Source organism: Botrytis fragariae (genome assembly GCF_013461495.1).
Source record: "Botrytis fragariae strain BVB16 chromosome Unknown tig00000797, whole genome shotgun sequence".
NCBI classification, from domain to species: domain Eukaryota; kingdom Fungi; phylum Ascomycota; class Leotiomycetes; order Helotiales; family Sclerotiniaceae; genus Botrytis; species Botrytis fragariae.
The window spans coordinates 196,990-214,986 of NW_023501013.1; the positions used below are offsets into that span (position 1 = coordinate 196,990).

At 43.5% G+C, this 17,997-nt stretch overlaps 4 protein-coding genes across 4 annotated transcripts; 1 reads left to right on the forward strand and 3 right to left on the reverse strand.

Annotated features, from left to right (window-relative positions):
- Positions 1-107: 107 nt before the first annotated feature.
- On the forward strand, positions 108-1,779 carry Bfra_010434 (putative mitochondrial inner membrane translocase subunit protein; the record flags this gene model as incomplete). Its single annotated transcript, XM_037340766.1, has 3 exons — positions 108-522; positions 579-1,059; positions 1,107-1,779. The coding sequence occupies 3 exons, from the start codon at positions 108-110 to the stop codon at positions 1,777-1,779; spliced, it is 1,569 nt and encodes a 522-aa protein (XP_037186409.1).
- A 624-nt stretch (positions 1,780-2,403) lies between these two features.
- On the reverse strand, positions 2,404-2,856 carry Bfra_010435 (putative abc transporter protein; the record flags this gene model as incomplete). Its single annotated transcript, XM_037340767.1, has 2 exons — positions 2,404-2,463; positions 2,671-2,856. The coding sequence occupies 2 exons, from the start codon at positions 2,854-2,856 to the stop codon at positions 2,404-2,406; spliced, it is 246 nt and encodes an 81-aa protein (XP_037186410.1).
- A 2-nt stretch (positions 2,857-2,858) lies between these two features.
- Positions 2,859-9,100, reverse strand: Bfra_010436 (putative abc transporter protein; the record flags this gene model as incomplete). The annotated part of the gene is given in 14 exon segments (XM_037340768.1): positions 2,859-3,238; positions 3,250-3,762; positions 3,854-4,985; positions 5,277-5,619; positions 5,674-6,036; positions 6,087-6,444; positions 6,498-6,686; positions 6,748-6,790; positions 6,841-7,322; positions 7,530-7,686; positions 7,744-8,274; positions 8,597-8,665; positions 8,724-8,900; positions 9,051-9,100. 14 exon segments carry the CDS (start codon positions 9,084-9,086, stop codon positions 2,859-2,861), a joined length of 4,773 nt encoding a protein of 1,590 aa, XP_037186411.1. The 5' UTR covers positions 9,087-9,100.
- Positions 9,101-12,647: 3,547 nt separating this feature from the next.
- Positions 12,648-15,955, reverse strand: Bfra_010437 (uncharacterized protein; the record flags this gene model as incomplete). Its single annotated transcript, XM_037340769.1, has 4 exons — positions 12,648-14,875; positions 15,120-15,155; positions 15,212-15,478; positions 15,943-15,955. 4 exons carry the CDS (start codon positions 15,953-15,955, stop codon positions 12,648-12,650), a joined length of 2,544 nt encoding a protein of 847 aa, XP_037186412.1.
- Between the last annotated feature and the right edge of the window lie 2,042 nt (positions 15,956-17,997).

Here is a 17,997-nt window from a genome sequence, read left to right on the forward strand (position 1 = left end):
TTCAAATCGCCGCCATTCAATGATAACCTTGCGAAACCAAATTTATTTCAAGTCTTATATCTTTTGAAGTAGCCTTTTAATAATTTATACTGTCCTTCTCAGTCAATATGAACGGGCTACGAACAGCGGCGACGAGGACGCCCACAAGTAAACAGGTTTCTCTGTCTTCAATTACGAGGCCTTCATCCAATGGCTCCACCCTTCGTCGCCAGATCGTTCAACAAAGTCGAAATTTACAATTTTCTACAGCAGGATCTTCGAGATCTGCGACTCTTTCATATCCTGCGCCTTTGCGATCACGGTTCCTTCCAGAAGAAATTAGATCTGTAGCATGTCCAGCATCCTCGCGGCATTTCCATGAAAGCTCGAGACTAGGCAAAGAAAAGAAGACAAAACCAGTAGATCCAGCAGATCCAGCAGCAAAGGAAGAAGCTACAGAAGAAGAGCCTAGCAAAAAGGAATCTGCTAAAGACTCAGAATCTACTTCCGGAGAGGATAAGGCCAAGGAAGAAGGAGAGGGCAGTGAAGGCAAAAAAGAAGGATCCAAAGAGGCCCCTCCACCCCACCACCCCACGGAGACAAAACTCCATGGCAAGTCTTCACCGAAACCCTGCAAACCGAATTCAAGGCATCAAAAGAATGGAATGAATCCACCAAGCAATTGGCCGAAGGTGCCCATCAATTTACAGAGAATGAAAATGTCAAGCGTGCCAGACAAGCTTTCGAAAGTACCACTGGAGCCGTAACCTCGACAACAGGCAAAGTTTTAAAGACTACCGCAGGCGCCGTTGGAAAGGGAGCTGCTTGGACTTGGGAAACTCCAGTTGTGAAGGGTGTGAGAACTACCGTTAATGCTACAGCCAATGTACTTGACAAGGCGACACAACCAATCCGACAAACGGAGGCATATAAGAATGTTAAGAATGTAATTGATGATGGAAGTAGTTCAAGGTATGGAGGATGGGTTGAGAAAGAAGAGAGGCGGAAAGCAAGAGAGTTGCGGGAATTGCAAGAAGGTGCCACCGGCAAAACCAAGGAGGTCCCAATAGAAGATCCAAAGTAAGTGATATTTTCACCAAATCAACCTTCACATCTAACAATTGCAGCGCCGGAACAAATGTCACCCTACACAAGGATTCAGCATACAAAGAGGCTTGGAGAGATTTCCGTGACTCAAATCGTGTCATGCAATCTTTATTCTCCATGAAAACCGTCTATAACGAATCCGAAAATCCCTTGATCTCAACTGCCCGCAGCATATCTGATCGAGTTGCCGGTTTCTTCGCCGAAAACGAAACCGCCCAAGTAATTAAGAAATTCCGCGAAATGGACCCCTCTTTCCAAATGGAACCTTTCCTCCGCGAAATGCGCGAATACATTCTCCCAGAAGTTCTCGATGCCTATGTAAAAGGCGATACTGAAACTCTCAAACTCTGGCTGTCTGCAGCCCAATTCTCCGTCTACGATGCTCTTTCAAAACAATACACAACTGCTGGTCTCAAATCTGATGGTCGCATTCTCGATATCCGACATGTTGAAGTCCTGTCGGCGAGAATGTTGGATAATGATATTCCGGTCTTCATCATCACTTGCAGAACCCAAGAAGTTCACGTATATAGAAACGCAAAAACTAATCAATTAGCTGCCGGTATGGAAGATAAGGTACAATTAGTCACATATGCGATTGGTGTTACAAGAGTGGCGGAAGATGTTAATAATCCAGAGACGAGAGGTTGGAGACTCATTGAGTTGCAGAAGAGCGGAAGAGATTACATATGAGAATCTTCTCTGCATCTCTTTCTTCACTTTCTGTCTCGGTGTCAGGCTCACAAAAGCTTACATCCTCCCTCGTCTATTTCATCACCATCTTGTAGCATAGCGCTCCCAGTCTTCCTCCATCATAAAAGCAACTCATCCCTTCATACTTATCTGGAATCTTATTCCAACCCATCGATCATATAAATTCACAACTCCTCCTCTTGTACATCATCTCACGCTACATCACATTACATCACATTACAATACACAACCAAAAACTACACCCCAGATCAAAAGGAGTTCCAGGAAGCGAGGGACTCAAATTTCACTAATTGACAAGTTTCTTGTCAAAACGTGTGTATTAATGAAACCAAAAAACTTATCCATTTGTTCGTCTCGTCTGAACCAAGCTTCGACGATGCCTTTTACGCCACTCTTACGATTTTCAATGGATAGTGAAGGAAGATAGGAGGAGAAAGAAAAAGGGAGAGAGGGGGGAAGTTGATAGAAGAATATTTCAAAAGAAAAGACCTTCATACACTGAGGGAGGAAGGAAATTTGTTCATATATTGTACAATTAACGATCGAATCGAATGTATATCGGAATGAATTGAATGGCAGATTAAAAACTAGAGATTTTCATTATCATACACTGTTCTTTGTGTTTTTTCCCTCGACAGCTTGTAGTGTGAAGTCGTCAAACACCTGATACTGATTAGTTTTTCTAATATGTAAAACTACAGTGTGATAAACAAGATATAAAACAGCTTTTAAACATGCTCGAAAGCCAGTACTGATACATTAATCAATATATAAGTAAAAACAGGCAATTGCACAACCCAACCCCTTCAAAATAACCTTATTATCCTCATCCCACATAATTTCCACCTAAAAATCATCAGCAAATCTTACACCTCCTTTTCCCTTTCCCTTCCCCTTTCCTCGTGCATCACCGTTTCCATTTCTATCTCTATCTCCATCTCCCGCTTCACTTCCCCTCTGCACTCCACCCCCTTCCTTCTCACTCAAACTCAAACTCACACTTCCCTCCCTTTCCCTCCCACCACCCTCAAAACTCCCCGTTCCATCCATTCCCATTCTCAAATTTGCACCTGCACTTCCCAGACCACTTTTGGTCCCGCTTCCACTCCCTCCCACCCCTCATCCACCCCCCACTCTCCCTTCCAAGCAGACTCCACAGCTCGACTCCTAATCCTCCACTGTCTCTTCTTCCCCCTCATCAACCCCCCTCCCATATACATTCTCCTTCCTCCACTCACAAAATTCTCTCTCTGTCCCTGCCCCTGCATATTCACATCCACATCCCCGTCTCCATTCAAACCCAACCTCATATTCCTCCCCAACGAAACTGGCGGTCCCCTCTCCCTCTCCGGCATAACCGGAACTCCAAACCCTAATCCCCCAATCCCGGTCCTATCAATCCGCCCACCATTGCCATCGGGGTCGGTATTCTTTCTCTCTTCTTCAAACCTTCTCTCCCCTCATAATCCATCCCCTCTCTCGCCGGCGCACTGACTCTTCTTTTTTCCTGCGCGAAATTCTTCAAGATACCTTTTCTTTCGCCCCGTCTGGGGGTTCCGATTGCAACTCCATCTCTGTTCACCGACGGATATCTAATCAGACTGTTCGTGCCATTATCACTTTCTCCGTCTCCCTCCCTCACAATGATAATTGTATCCTGCGAGCCAGTACCCGCACTGTCTAATTCAAGACTAACACTATTGCCTCTCGGTTCACTTTTCGAGTGAATTCTTCGGTCTCTTTGGGGATAGTGAGCATCTGCTGCTAATCGTGCTGCGGTAGGAATTGTTATATCATGTGTCGTCTCATCCTGAACACTATCTGGTAGATCCGTGTACGATTCCACAATTCCACCTGTAAAGCCATCAAATCCGGTCGTTTCCGACTTGTTAGTATCTACATTATTAGTATTCATCCCTCTCTGAGCAAAATCCACTATAGCAGTACCAGAACCACTAATCTCTATCTCACATACCATCTAATTAGCTGGAGCTCAAGATACGACGATTGCAGAAAAACAGAGAAAACAGATATCAAAGGAAGAACAACATACCATCTTCATCACCAGCAGCAATAACAGTACCCACACCATGTTTCTTCAAAAAAAATTCTGCCTTTCGTCTGATACTACCTTCCTTCTTTCTCAACGACTCTGCTTTCCGCACTTCCTTGTCTCTTCTTCTCTGTTCCTTGGCTGCCTCTTTGGTTTGTACTTTGACTGCTGTTGCTGACTGGACGGAAGAGGGTTCGATAATGGGAGCTGGGGATGCGGCATTAATTGGCTCGCTGATAGTATGGGAGGAAGAACCTAATTTTCTTCTTTCTTTTGCTAATTGTTTTTTCTGTGCTTTGATAATGTCTTTGGGGGTAGAGAAACTAGGACCGGTATGGGTGGGCGAGTCTTTCGAAACAAGTAATGGAGTGAGCTCAGAGGCAGCGGTGAGATTTCCAGGACTTTCTGCGGCGGAAGGTTTACGTTGTCTTTCCTCAACTGGTTCATTCGTTATATGCTTTGGAATTTGAATAAACATTGCACCTCTGGGTAATCCTTTGGGCAGTCTCTTAGGCAATCTTTTGTCCAATTTCTCCACCTTATCTTGTACAGTTCCTTCGATCTTACCACTATCTGACTTACCATTACCTGCCTTGCATCCACTATCGACCTTCTCATGCTTCAAATCAACACCCGTTAGAACTGACTGAGAAGAGAGCATCGAGTGTGTAGAAGAAGGAGTTCGACAAGGCTGTTCCTCTCCCCACAGATTCGGGTGATCAAGCACATTCTTTGCATGAATCGGAACTGGCAAATTGCCAGTAGAAAAGAGAGATCTTGGCTGGCTCAAGATTGGTGGGCGAGGTGGACTCTCGGGTGGATGGGCTTTACATGTTTGTTCAATTAATTGGGTGGTAAAATTTTTGTGTTGAGGACTGGAAGGACGAGAGGTTGTAATATGAGGATTAGTATTAGTAGGACGAGCAGTGGCAATGGCTGGCTGAGGGGTGGTAGCAGATCTATGAACGGGAGTTGGTCGAGGAATTCCCCCAAGAGACTGTTGCTTGATTTGAACTTCCGAATTGCTTGTGGGGAACTTGGGTTTACTGACATTAGTAATTTTGAGTTTCGAAGAATCTATCTTTGAGAGTAGGCTCGCATGATTGAGTTCGTCAGCTTTGCGTTTCGATTCCTGAGCATGTTAGATAAAGCCACCAAAAAATCGTGCCTCTTCGTTATGCATTACATAAGTATTGTCATTAGATGTGGAAAGATTCACAAGGGTACAATATCCATACTACCACACTGTGGTTGGTTTCAAGGTTCATCACGATGATATGTAGTAGCATTATATATATAATAGATAAATGTTTTAGTGCAGATTCCAACGCCACCTAAGCAAACTTGCTATTTTCCCATGACCTCCTGTATGCGATTCTATATATTCAAAACTTTTGAGTTTTTAGCTCGATCCATCACTTACATCTTTTGATTTACCGGTGGAGCTTGTGCCGTTATCAGCCCCTTTTCCATCATCCTTTGAGTGGTTGTGATCTTTGACCGCTTTTACTGCTTTCGCGAGGGTAACCGTCTTGTCCTCGCTAGTGAGGTCATTCACGAGAGTTGCATCCGTTTTTGCGGGACTCTTTGATCTGGACTTGGACCTTGATCTCCTGTCAGAAGGTTTGACGAAGATTTGCTTCGCCCATAGGTCTGCATATCGCCCCTTAGAGTGAAACAGCTTATCATGAGATCCTTGTTCGACTATCTGACCATCCATGACAACAACAATATGGTCGGCATTCATCACAGTTGACAATCGATGACTAGATAAAAGTTAGTACGAATTAAGTATGCTTTACATATAGAGCGAAACTCACGCAACAATAAACGTTGTTCGACCCTTGCACAATGCGTTGAATCCTTCCTGAATTTTTTGTTCCGTCTCTGTGTCAACGGCACTGGTAGCTTCATCGAGTAGTATGATTTTTGGTTGTTTTAAAATGGCACGAGCAATCGCAACACGTTGTTTCTCTCCACCAGAGAGTTTCACGCCGCGATCACCAACTTTGGAATTGTAGCCATCCGCAAATTTCATAATCTTGTCATGAACAGCGGCAGCTTTACAGGCCTCATATACTTCCTCGTCTGTTGCGTCCAAACGAGCGTATCGAATGTTATTCATGACGGTATCATTAAAAAGAGTAGGATCCTGTGGAACAACGCCAACATGGCTGCGCAGACTATGATTCTATGTCAACAAGGGTACTGAGTACTTGAATGATCTTCTTACCTGTGCATTGTGATGTCTCGAATGTCTTGACCATCAATCTTGATACTTCCTGTTTTAACGTCGTAGAAACGATCCATCAATTTTAACATTGTTGATTTACCTCCGCCAGTCTCACCAACAAATGCAATCGTCTTTCCACCAGGAGCAAAGAAACTAACATTCTTCAAGATCGGCTTTCGCTCATCATAGGAAAAACAGACGTCGTTGAACTCAATCTCGCATTTGGTGATCTCTAGGTCTTTGGCATTCGGAGCTTCTTTGATTGAGGGCTCTGTCTTCAGTAGTTCAAGAAGGCGTTCGGCATCTATCAAAGAACTAGAGATAGTTCTATACGCGGAAGCAAGGAATGATAGTGGTTCTGAGTTAGGGTTAGTATCCATGCACATACTGAGGACCTCGACAAAGCCATACCTTGTATTTGACCCCAGAACATAAGCAAGGTAGTGAACTTTCCAACAGTCTGACCTTCATAAACTACCGAATAAGCACCAAGACAGAGTACTCCTGTCAGTCCAAAGCACATAATCAGGCTCTTTGCCATAGAGGCAATGTACCAGAACCATTCATAGGCCCATTTGGAATCAATGTGTTCTTTGATGACTACAACAAGTTAGTCAATTAATCAATCAATCCTGAAAGTTGTAGACGCGGGTAAATTTACCTCCGGAGTAGCGTTCATTCTCGTAGGGTACCATATTGAAAAGCTAGTGCTTCGTTAGCGTTTGTATAAAACGATTGCGATATGAATACTGACGTTGGCAGTCGTCCAACCATCCAGTGACTCTTGCCCCGTTGTCCATTCTTTTCTGGCAAATGTTATGTAGTCCCGGCGTTGATTTGTTCTCATGGAGATCAGTTTTACAGTAGCGTACATGTAAGATACAAATGTGACAACCAATACAAGGAACATATAAGGTCCAAAGGCACCGAAATAGATGAACGCGATGACTAAATCGATGATCATCGGGACTACCTGAAAGCAGACCATCTCCATCAAATCTGCGACCGATCTACCTCCATGCACTACTTGAAAAAGATCCGAGGATGATTTGCTATCATGGAAATCGGAAGACAGGTTCATGATATGGCTATGTGCGGCTAAACTGAGTGTTTTGTATGCGTACTGTTCCAAGGGATTCCAGAGCCATGTTCTTATTACTGTAAGGCACGAACCACCGTTTATGTACCTCAGGAGCGAGTATAGAAGAACAGGTGTCCAAATATTATGGCTATGATCTAGATAGATAGGTTAGAGAAAGTCCTACAAGCTGGGTTTCCAATAGTTCAGACTGCAGTTCGATAATGGCAGGGTACTGATTCGGGACAATTGCAATATCCGAATTGTTGAATATATTAAATTCATTCAAAAATCGAAAGCTCAAATCTAGTCTGCTAGTCTGGACCATTGGAAGCTCCGATTATGGCCACTGGAGAATTACTTACCGCCCCCAGTATAATTGATTAGGCTTTGAACCATTATACCAAATTGAATTGGAACAAGAAGATTCAGGGCATTGCTTGCCAATAAAGTGATTGCAACAAGAACAGCTCTGAACTGGAGCATTTTGTGATGTACTGGCCAAACAAAGGGAATGAACATCTAGAAATTGGTGATTAGTTTATATGTTCGGACCACAGTTGAATGCCGGGCTCTCACAGAAAATCCTTTGAGGTAAGTCCACCAGTTGCCGTCTTCCTTAAGTCTTTTTGCGATAGCTTCTTTTGATTTGCGCTGATCTTTCAGATAAGAGTCTTCCGAAGCCACACTCGCCGTATCCGACTCATCTCCTGCATCTTCTTCATCTTGAGTTGTAGGCTCGCCCGTTGTGCCATATCCATTACCGTTTAGGGTGGAGCTTTCGGAGCTAGATGGATCCGATGGCTTTTTTAATAGTGATTGACGTTCTGTATCAATGGTTTCGGGAGCTTTATCTGAGTCGCGAATATATAAGTAGATAATAGGTAAGGCGATGAGATTGAAGATTCTTATAGCTTGTATAGAGATGAGTATATAATCGAAAGCCGAGTTGGGCGGCGGAGAAAACACATTTGGTAAAATTATTAGGCAAAGTTCCACACAAAGACCTATGAACCAAGTTCCATAGTATGGGTACCACGTGGGAGATTTCGTGTCTCCGAGTGCAATTATTTGAACCAGAAAGACCAAAGTCGATGAGATGAGGTAAACCTAGATTGTCAGTCAAGCCAAAATGAATATGATCAAGATAATGACATGGAAATCAGAAGAAAGTACAACCACACGATGTACGAAATGAATCGTACGCTGAAGTCAAATGTCTCCTGAATGCCTGTATACTTCAGAGCACTTTTCAATCTTCAGTGTGAATTAAACATTAGTTTGTCATACAGACTCTGCTGATCACCAATATTCCAATTGATGCTTGACAATCAATTACTTCTTCAGACATGATCTGAGTATGCTAATTTTAAGAGTGTGGCTTCCCGCATCACAGGTTGATGCTCCCTGATGAAAAAAAGATTTCACTTACAACTCGGTCTTGTCCTGGATTCCAGTTTTCCACTGACGACTTGATAATTGCGACAATGATTTCGACAGCCTATCATCACAAAAATATTAGAAGGACAAAATTATGCGGCATAGTGTAATTGACGTACATATGTTCCAGTCAGACTTCCAATGAAGCACAGTATCAACCCACGACGAACATACTGATCCTGGACTTGAGATTTCTCTGCTTGCATATAACATACAGTGATACCAAGGGCGATGAAGAAATAGAAAAAGACGAGAGTCGGATAAGTATATCGTAGGATCTTCAGGGCAAACCAAAGCTGTGAGAAGATTAGTAGAGTCTCATTAATATTGTTCGAAGTATGCTTTTCGCTGTATTTGAAGAGCCTCATTACTCCAAGAATGCTTGAACATCTGGATTTAAGCAGCCTTCTTCAATGTCGCGGGGTGCAATCAACTATTGGACTTACATTTGGTGAAGCAACAGGAGTAAACATTGTCTCCATGATGCTTGATGGATCTGAATCCATCAAGTAACGTGAAGCACGAACCGAAATCTATCGAGATAATGCCGAATCAGTTGCTGAATATGTGGGTTTGCATGCGGGCGAGAACAGAAAATGTACCAATTGCGACTTTATACAAAGAGAGATTCTAAGATAAGTTGGGCATATTCAAAAAGTGATGAGTGAAATGTGTTTGTGGAAGGAACGATGTGGTTCTGCTAGATATATACGATAAGATGTAACGCGCGCGAGGCTCTCCTCCTCTGTGAGTATTCTGAGAACCCAGGAAGGAATTAACCTTTCTTCGATCCAACCATGCTTGAATCATTGAAACTGTAAATATTGAAACAAGCAATGATGCGTCGATTATCAAACATAAAAGTACTTTCATTGAACGCTGTTGAAGAAAGGAGTGTTTTGTGGTGTCTTAAGTTATTGTATGGTTCATGTAGGTAGTTTACCACCATTTTCTCAACATAATTAACCTTGACATCCATTGACCGAATCCCCTGTCATCGCGGCGTATTTATAAACACCTGGTAGTTGTCTTACGACTCCAGATATTGATTCTGTATCATATTGTTTGGTGTGGAATATGAGTAAAAGACTTCTTACTCACTTATTGCTTATAATCCACTCATTTGCGAAAACTTGGGGCTCGAAATACCAATAGCAGAGGAAGTTTTGAGTCAAGCGCTGGGAAAGGAGGCGAATATGTAGATATAAATATTTCTTACTCACCTGTATTAGTAAGCGTCAATTGGTGCTTACTCCTTGGGTAGATACAACTAACACTCCAAGTATTCCTGTCAGCTGGATTAAATCAAGAGGGGATCGCTCGGGAGTGTAAATTGCATGCCTTCCTTGAGGCTCGTGTATAATCCGTAGGGGGTTTATATGTCGACACTCGGCCTCCAAGCCTTCCCACGCGATTCGGTGAGCTGTATGGGGTTGTACGTACTGTGTATCTATTTGGCAGTTGCGTCTTGGTCAACACCCACGTTATATAATACAATTGGACAATACGAGAAAGAATATAGACCAGATGTGAGGTTGCGGTGCATATGAAGTATTGATTCACGAGCAAACGCACGTTCGAAGAAAGATTTCCATTCAACGATAAGGGCGAAACCAATCTACTTCGGGTCTGGGATATTGAACTTGTCGGATCCTAGACCATTCCCTTGGAAGGATGTTCTCCACGCCACGCCTATGTACTCCGGTTATGGCATTCATGGGGTCTTATGAAAGCGGTAACAGCGGTAAATGAATATGAATAGCTTGTAAATCATACTCTCTCCATTTGTCGTCTGCTCGCCGACAATATGTGTTTCTGTACATGATGTACGAACACTTCTCTTTCCTTGTTGTGCCTAGCGCTGAGTAAAACATCTGAGCATATCCACCATCGAACGTGCATATCGAACATTATAGAATACAACCTATGCAAGCCTACGCCTTGGATTGTGCGTCAATACTCATGCATTTGGTCATTGTACCTGTTGATAGGACATAGATCGAAGGTGCCAATGCACCGATTTCTACTCAAAGCAAGTCTCAAGGCACGAATATGATGATGGCTCGGATGGGGCACGCATTGAGGTTATGTGATGGATGGATATGGGTATGGGTATGGGCGATGCATATTGGGTAATGTATTCGTATATAAAGATTGGTGAGGGAGTACCTCGAGAGTAGGAAGGGGGCAATATCTAGTATCTAGGTAGGTAGTCATCATTGAGGTCTGGACTTAAAAAAGGTACTCGACCATTCGACGGTACCCAGCACTTTGAACATGATGATATACCCCAGTCCATAATCATATATTGACTCCTTTCCCTTTCCCTTTCTCATTTCCATTTTCATCTACTATTGTACGAGATGATTTCAAAATTTCCAAGGGTTTGGAGTTGGTGTACGGTACTTCCATACATACAGCATGTATGTAACCTTATATATCCTTGCACTTCAGCGGCATGCCCGCAATTAACCAATAGCCGACACGTTTACCGTTGAGTTCAACCACCGTCTTTTATTATCACATCATCAATCACTTCATTTCACTCCACAAAAGCCTTGAGCGTCAAACTTCAATTCATCCACCACTCCAACTCGCTTTCGTGGCTTTCGTCCAACAAGGAACCGGACTGATATCATCTCTGAATCCAATCAATTGATCCCTTTCGCAGAAGCACATTCGACGAATGGCTATGATCCATCGACTGGAGCACGCGAATCATTCCTCAACCTGTTGAGTTTACATTTGTAGTGTACAAACAATTTCGACTCTCCGATGACGACTATGCGATGATAATTATACAAAAATGCGGTGAAAAACGAGGGAAGCGAGGAGAAAGAGTCAACGTCGTCATGATACCTAGAATCTTCACACCACTTCACGCAACTGCAGCCGTCGAACATTTGGAGCATACTAGAATTCTTCAGGGGCGAGTAATATCTCCCAATGATTGGTACCAATATCTATAACCTTGCATACAACCTGCGGAGGCACACAGCCGAATGACTCGTTGGTGTTGTGGTTGCACATGCTGCTGCTTTCTCATGAGCAATGCTATATCCACTGCCTTTGCAGGTCTCTTATCTTGATGATCTTCATTGAGCCCCCCCTCCGGCGCCCCAATCAATTCAACCACGACTCAAAGTACAATATGGGTTGAATATTGCTGCTATATTAGTGGTACATATCCTCGGCAGTACTTCATAGGTGAACTCAAGTGGTCTTGCAATACGCGAAGTGACAATACTTACAATTTCGTACATTTTCGTTCTCGGTGAATGGTGTATTCCTCACAAGAACCAGCTCATTTAACCAGCCAGCAGATCAGAAGCCAGGCCATTGGGATAGCCACCAAGGCCCGCTTCGTGCATACGACCCGCTCGTTACTATTTTGATTTCTTGTATTCAGAAAATAATCTCTGGCTAGGCAATTTGGTATCCTACAGATACTACTACATAACTTCAGCTGATTGCTCGGCTTCCTGACCTGTGAAGTGCCTTTTGTCGCTGCATGTCATCGAAAAGATCTAAGATCTGCACTAATTATCAATGATTTGTGGTACAAAATAGATATCCCACACCCCACCCGGCAGTTTATACGATTGGCTCAGTCCTCGACAATGAGCAGTTTGTTTTCGAGTAGACTTTCTCAATAATTGCCTTCACCTTAATGCAATGCTGTTAGGCATCTGCGGGGAAGATGGCGTTTTTATCCCAGCAGTATCTGCATATTTATTCAGAAATGGCACTTGATCACATGAATATTTGCAAGCATTAAGCAAAAAACGCTGGATTGAATGGTGGATGAAGGATCACATCTCCGCCATTGGATGATTGATGCTTCTGAAGCCTAAACTACAGTACCTTTCCCGATGATAGATCCCGAAGTCGCTTTCTCCTAGACAAATTTGAAAGAAGTCTCCTCGAGCCATACTATTACCAGAAATCAATTTGAACATCCCAACCATCCATCAAAGTCGACCGGTACAAATCCAGTCTACACAGTTACCTCGCTATTCCATCAATCAGAGTCCTTCAGTGCTTCAATTGCCTCCACTGCCACCAAACTCAAAATTGTATCCAAAAGGATACTTTGTCTCTTCCTGGGTGAAGTTCCATTCGGAATTCTGTGAAAGATTGCCAAAAAACTGGCCAGTCGAGGTATTTTGATTTGCTCCGAATTCTGTGACATGTGGTCGAGAGTTTGGAACAAACAATTGATTGTTATGACCGCGCGATTGTCCTTGAGGGTTAGTCATATTCAAATTGAACAGCTGGTCTGTGATCTGACTCAAATTTGCAGGCGAGGATGGCCGACTGCGAGAGATGGTGTTAGGAGGGGCATTGAAACCAATACTTGTGCTTGGCATTGCAAACGAGCCAGTACTGCCACCATATCGAAGGGTAGGTGTGCTAGGTTTACTTCCAGCATTCAAGGCTTGGAACGATGTCATCTGACTGGGTGTGAAAGGTCTTGCCCGACCACCGGATGGGAATGTAGATTTGCTCTGGGTGGCACGTGGTGATGCAAATCTAACAGAAAAATCCGTACTAGACATTGTACTTGAAGACGTACCAGCCATATTACCAGCCATTGCATTCTGCTGTATTGGGCGATTGTAATATGCGGCAACATAAGATGGTGGTCCTTGCCTAGTCTCAGGAATGGCTGATTGAGTTTGATATCTTGCGGGAATGTTGGTCATGCTGGTCAAACCCGATGCAGCTTCTCTGTCCTTTGTAAGCTGGTTCTTCGGGCCATTAGGATTCCAGTTTGAATTGGCAGTTGGAATAAAAACGTCATCATCTTCCTGATCAAAACCTCTGGCGTTGTTAAACTCCTTTCTTGTCTGGTTTGCGATCTCATCGAGAACTGCCTGTTCTTGAGCGCTCAATTTTGGCATAACTGGCTTCTCATTTTTCGCAATTGCTTTCTTCGCAGAAGCAATTGAAGATTTCATGTCAATTGGCTCACCTGGAAGAAAATCGCAGTGGTCAATATCTGATGACACGGGGTAGGGGATATGGCCTAGAGGGAACTGCTTGTGTGTTTCTGAATCACCGCCAATTCGTTGCCAGTATGTCCAAGAAGTTGGCTTTGCTTGATATCCACCGGGATTATGATTAATAGCGGGAGGCAAGCTATCCCAGTCAGGAATAGGAGCTTTCTTCCACTCAGTTGCATTGTTATCAACAGTGGCCTTCTCACCCGCACCTTTGTATTCGCCTCTATGCAAAGGACTGTCAGTATTGGAACTTTGGATATCGACTGCCTTGCCCTTGCCCTTGCCCTTGCCCTCGCCCTCGCCCTCGCCCTCGTAGCTTGTTGTGGGTAGTCGAGGATTCGAAGCGTCGACAGCTTCATCGAAAGTTGTACCAAACTTGAAGGCAGATGCGATAGGGTTCAAGCCACTTGATACCCCACTTGTAGATGTCGTCTTTCCGAAAATGCCGCCGCCTGGTGGCTTACCGCCTGACAAACGTCTGACTCTTGGGTGTCTGGAGCCGTCAGCCTCGAAGATATGACCAATGTCGTTAATGTTGTACGTGTCTCTGCATTTTACAGTATGAAGCCTCAAAACAGGAACATTTCCTGCCACGCCAAGTTGGATAGCAGTACAATATAGTCCCCAATAGTTGTTCATTGGACCACCACTGATACAATTCCAGGTCACCCATTGTGCGGATGGATTTGGGACATTGAGCGAAGCGTGAGAGGTCGCATCGGTTACAACGCCTTCAATAGCTGGTAGAAAACTGTCCATATCACGTTGACCACAACGAACGTCGATACGCCGAATCAAATACTTGCCCTTGCCTCTATGGATAGAGTTAGGGTCACGCTCGCGTCTGTCGATAAGGCCCTGCAATTTGTTGATTAAATCCTTCAAGTCTAGATCGAGAGTCAATAAGATCGTGTGGTGACTTGTTTCGCCGCCTATTTCATCGTATGCGATCACGTCAATTTCGCGCTCCGAAAGTTCACATCCAGCTCGAATGTTCTCCTCACAGTAAGCATTTAATTGGCGACATGCTTCCTCGTAGGTGAGCGGGACGCTGGTGGACATAGCGTGCTTAGTCTGGCTCGACTGATGAGATTGATACGAGGTCACTGAGGGTGCGAGGTAGAAGTTTAGGTCTTCGCTATTGTCTGTATTGTCTTGAGACATTGGAACTTCGGCCGAAGGACCGAAACCGTCGCTGGCGGTTCGTTGGAGCATCTGGCGCAAAAATGGAGGAGTTTCCTCTTCTTCGTAATTATTCATATTAGCTATTGGAAAGCAAGACTGTTTTTAAACAATCAAAAAATGTGAGTGGATAAGATTTTGACCAGATCAGGGAAAGAGGTTGTTTGAAAGAAGAGGCTGCGAGGCAGAAGTAGTTGTAGGTGAACATAAACGCACTAGCGTGTTTTGTTGCCATGGGAGAAAGTGAATGTTTATTCTGCCAAATGGTGTGCGTCTAGCGGTGTCAAAAGCGAACGAGCGACGACAGTGAAGTTTGAAATTTCTTACTATCAGTTTCGGGTACGGTAGGAGGTGTTGGAGCAACTACTGTTCTTGTCAGTACGGACAACAAAAGGCCCAGCGAGAGGTAGGATGCGTACACGAGGTAAGTGCGGGATGAAAGGGTTGATCTGCAGAAAAGTCGGCGTCAGCAAGATGACCATTATGATGATGGAGATAAATGTACTTGCCATCGCCGTTGATCGAGTCGTCGGAGCGCACCGAACTAGCAAACTGTGATTTGGCTGATTTTCTTGGGTCAGCACATGCAGTGTTAGTGAGGTTGTGGTTCAAGTGGGATTTCTTACCGGAGGCGTAGCTTTCGTTGCTACTGGAGCTACTTGACTTGCTGACAACACTCTCCTCATCTATTTATAGAATGGAAAGTTAGTATGTGGCTCTGAGGTGATAGGTACAGTAGCTTATGAGTTGGCCATCCCCGAAATCTGGGAAACTCAATGTCAGGCTTGAATGCAGGCATTGAAACATCAGTTTCAGGATGCTCTTTTGCTGGAAATAAGCATGGAAGAGCAAGCAGATAAGCTTCAGAGGTTCTTGATCATCGGTAAATATTTCAATCCCAAGGATCAATGAATCGATGTTCAAGAACCTCTTCACTTGATAAAGTTCAATCAGCCAAGGCTCGGTCTATGTGTAGGAACAATAGCTTGAGGATGGAACGGAATTCCATCTTTCAGGTAAGTCTTGAAGGTCTAAATTCATCAAAGCAATTGTTGTTTTGGACTCGAATAATTGCATGATAAAAAAGAATCTTTTGCCCTAATAGAATAGAAAGATAAAGATAAATAGAATAGGAAAGATGTTTGCATACCAGAGGACCCCATGTTGTTGAAAAGTTGTGGATAATGTAGTGAGCCAATTTGTAAAAGAGAATAAAATGCAACAAAACAGAAGAGCCAAAGAAGAAAAAGAAGTCGAGAAGAAAAAGTTCAAGAGGTAAGTAATGGAGGAGAAAATCCGGACCCTTTTTCTGTCGCTTAGCTCGAATTGTCTGCCTGATTTTTTTTGTATGTCTTGTCTTTTTACTTCAGGAGGTTTGAGGTAAGGCTAGGGAGTGGGGATACCTGGGTGGAAGTTAAGACTTGTTTGGGAATATGTTTGTGCTGTTTTTGTTGCTTTGAGAGAGCAAAGAACAGGATGGTTGTGGTTTTGTTTGTGGGTTTGTTTTTGTTGTGAGGGTGTTGGGGTTTATAGCTGGGAAGTGGGAGGGGAGAGTGGCAGACGATGCTGCATGTTCTGGCCGGGTCACAGGTAGATTCTCTGAGCCTGGAAGTTCTTATCTTGAAGGGATATAAATGTGTGTTTGTTTCTCTTTGGGGTGGTTGATAAAGGTTTTTTTTATCAATATATGCTTTGAACTTCTTAGTTGATTTTCACTGTCTGGAACGATGGATGGGGATAGCAGATGGGGAGGTTTTAATAGGTATGTGATTACTTCCTCCTCTATCTAATTTATAGCACAGCTCTTTACCAGTGGTTTTTATATTAAGTTACTGAGATTCCTGGTTTAGACCATCGTGTTTGTTTATCATCTGAGAGGAAAGATGTTTTCTGTTCAACTCCTACCTACCTACATCATTGGAATTAATGGATGTTTACTTCTGAATCTGCAACAAACCTACCAGTACATAAGGGTAAAAATTGACTTTCATCGCATAAAATCCAAGGGCATTTAATCTTGTATCAGGATTTGGGACTGTCACCTTCATCTCTTCTCGTCTGTCTTTTTACCCTCTTGGGACTTGAATGCATGTAGTGGATTTTCAATTCTTGATGTCTTGTTAAGGTATTTCTTGGATGGATGGACTGGATTACTGATTACTGATTGCTGGTTGCTAGTTGTTACCTGTGATTTAATGTGGAAGGAAAGTGAGATTTAGTTTGTGATGGATCTTTTACGGTGAGCTCTCCATATCTCCTCCTGCCATCTTTGCTCCTCCGTCTTCCATCTAACAACACCATATTTTCTCACGGGACGAATTATTTTCTGCATCCCCACATCTTCTTTCCCAAGTCTATGCTAATTCATTTCCGAAGCACAGTTCGAAATCACAAAGTACGGACGAAGTCCGACAATCCACACATGTACGCTGGCGCGCGAGATGTAGCATTTCTCGATCGTATATGCCTTGGAATAATTCATTGGACCGAATGGCATACCACTTCGGCTTCTCGATCAGCCACTCGGATCCTTAATGAGACTTCGCCATCACAGCATTAGTACTTTCTTTGACACCTTACTTCTTCAACACCTCGATCGGGATATTTCTACGGCTTTTGGTCTTAGTAACCCGATGATCCGTCAATTATGATCTGGTAGCAAAAGATATATATTGAAATTCAGTCGCGCAGGCTGCTTGAGAAGTATATAGTGCGTAGGGGAACCCTGCGAAAATCGAAGGGTGGAAGTTGGACGTAGACGTCTGTCTACTCTCGCACAGCGCCAGCTCTTCGTTCACCGCGTGAAGGATTAATGGAGCTGATGCAGGGCCAAGCTACTATCACCTCTGTGTGCATTAATTCTGGAAGTGCGGAGGGTGCTTACAGATTGATCGGGTGATAATAGCTTGTCCGAATCAAGAATTTCAAGTGGGTATGTACTTCGACGTGATAAATAAATGCGACATGGAGACATTAATCTTACTTTCCTAGGTCACGAGAGTGAGATTACGAAGAGACTCAAGCTATTTGGGATTGATTATGGTACCTGGACATACTACTCCACATTTGTTGTGGCCATAGCGATGAGATAACATTCGATCCCTCTGAGAACTTTGCAATTACTGCACCATCAAAAGAATCTGCGGTATACAGGTCGGCCAAAGCTATCACTTTGCCAAGGTCATCTCATACTATCAACATATTG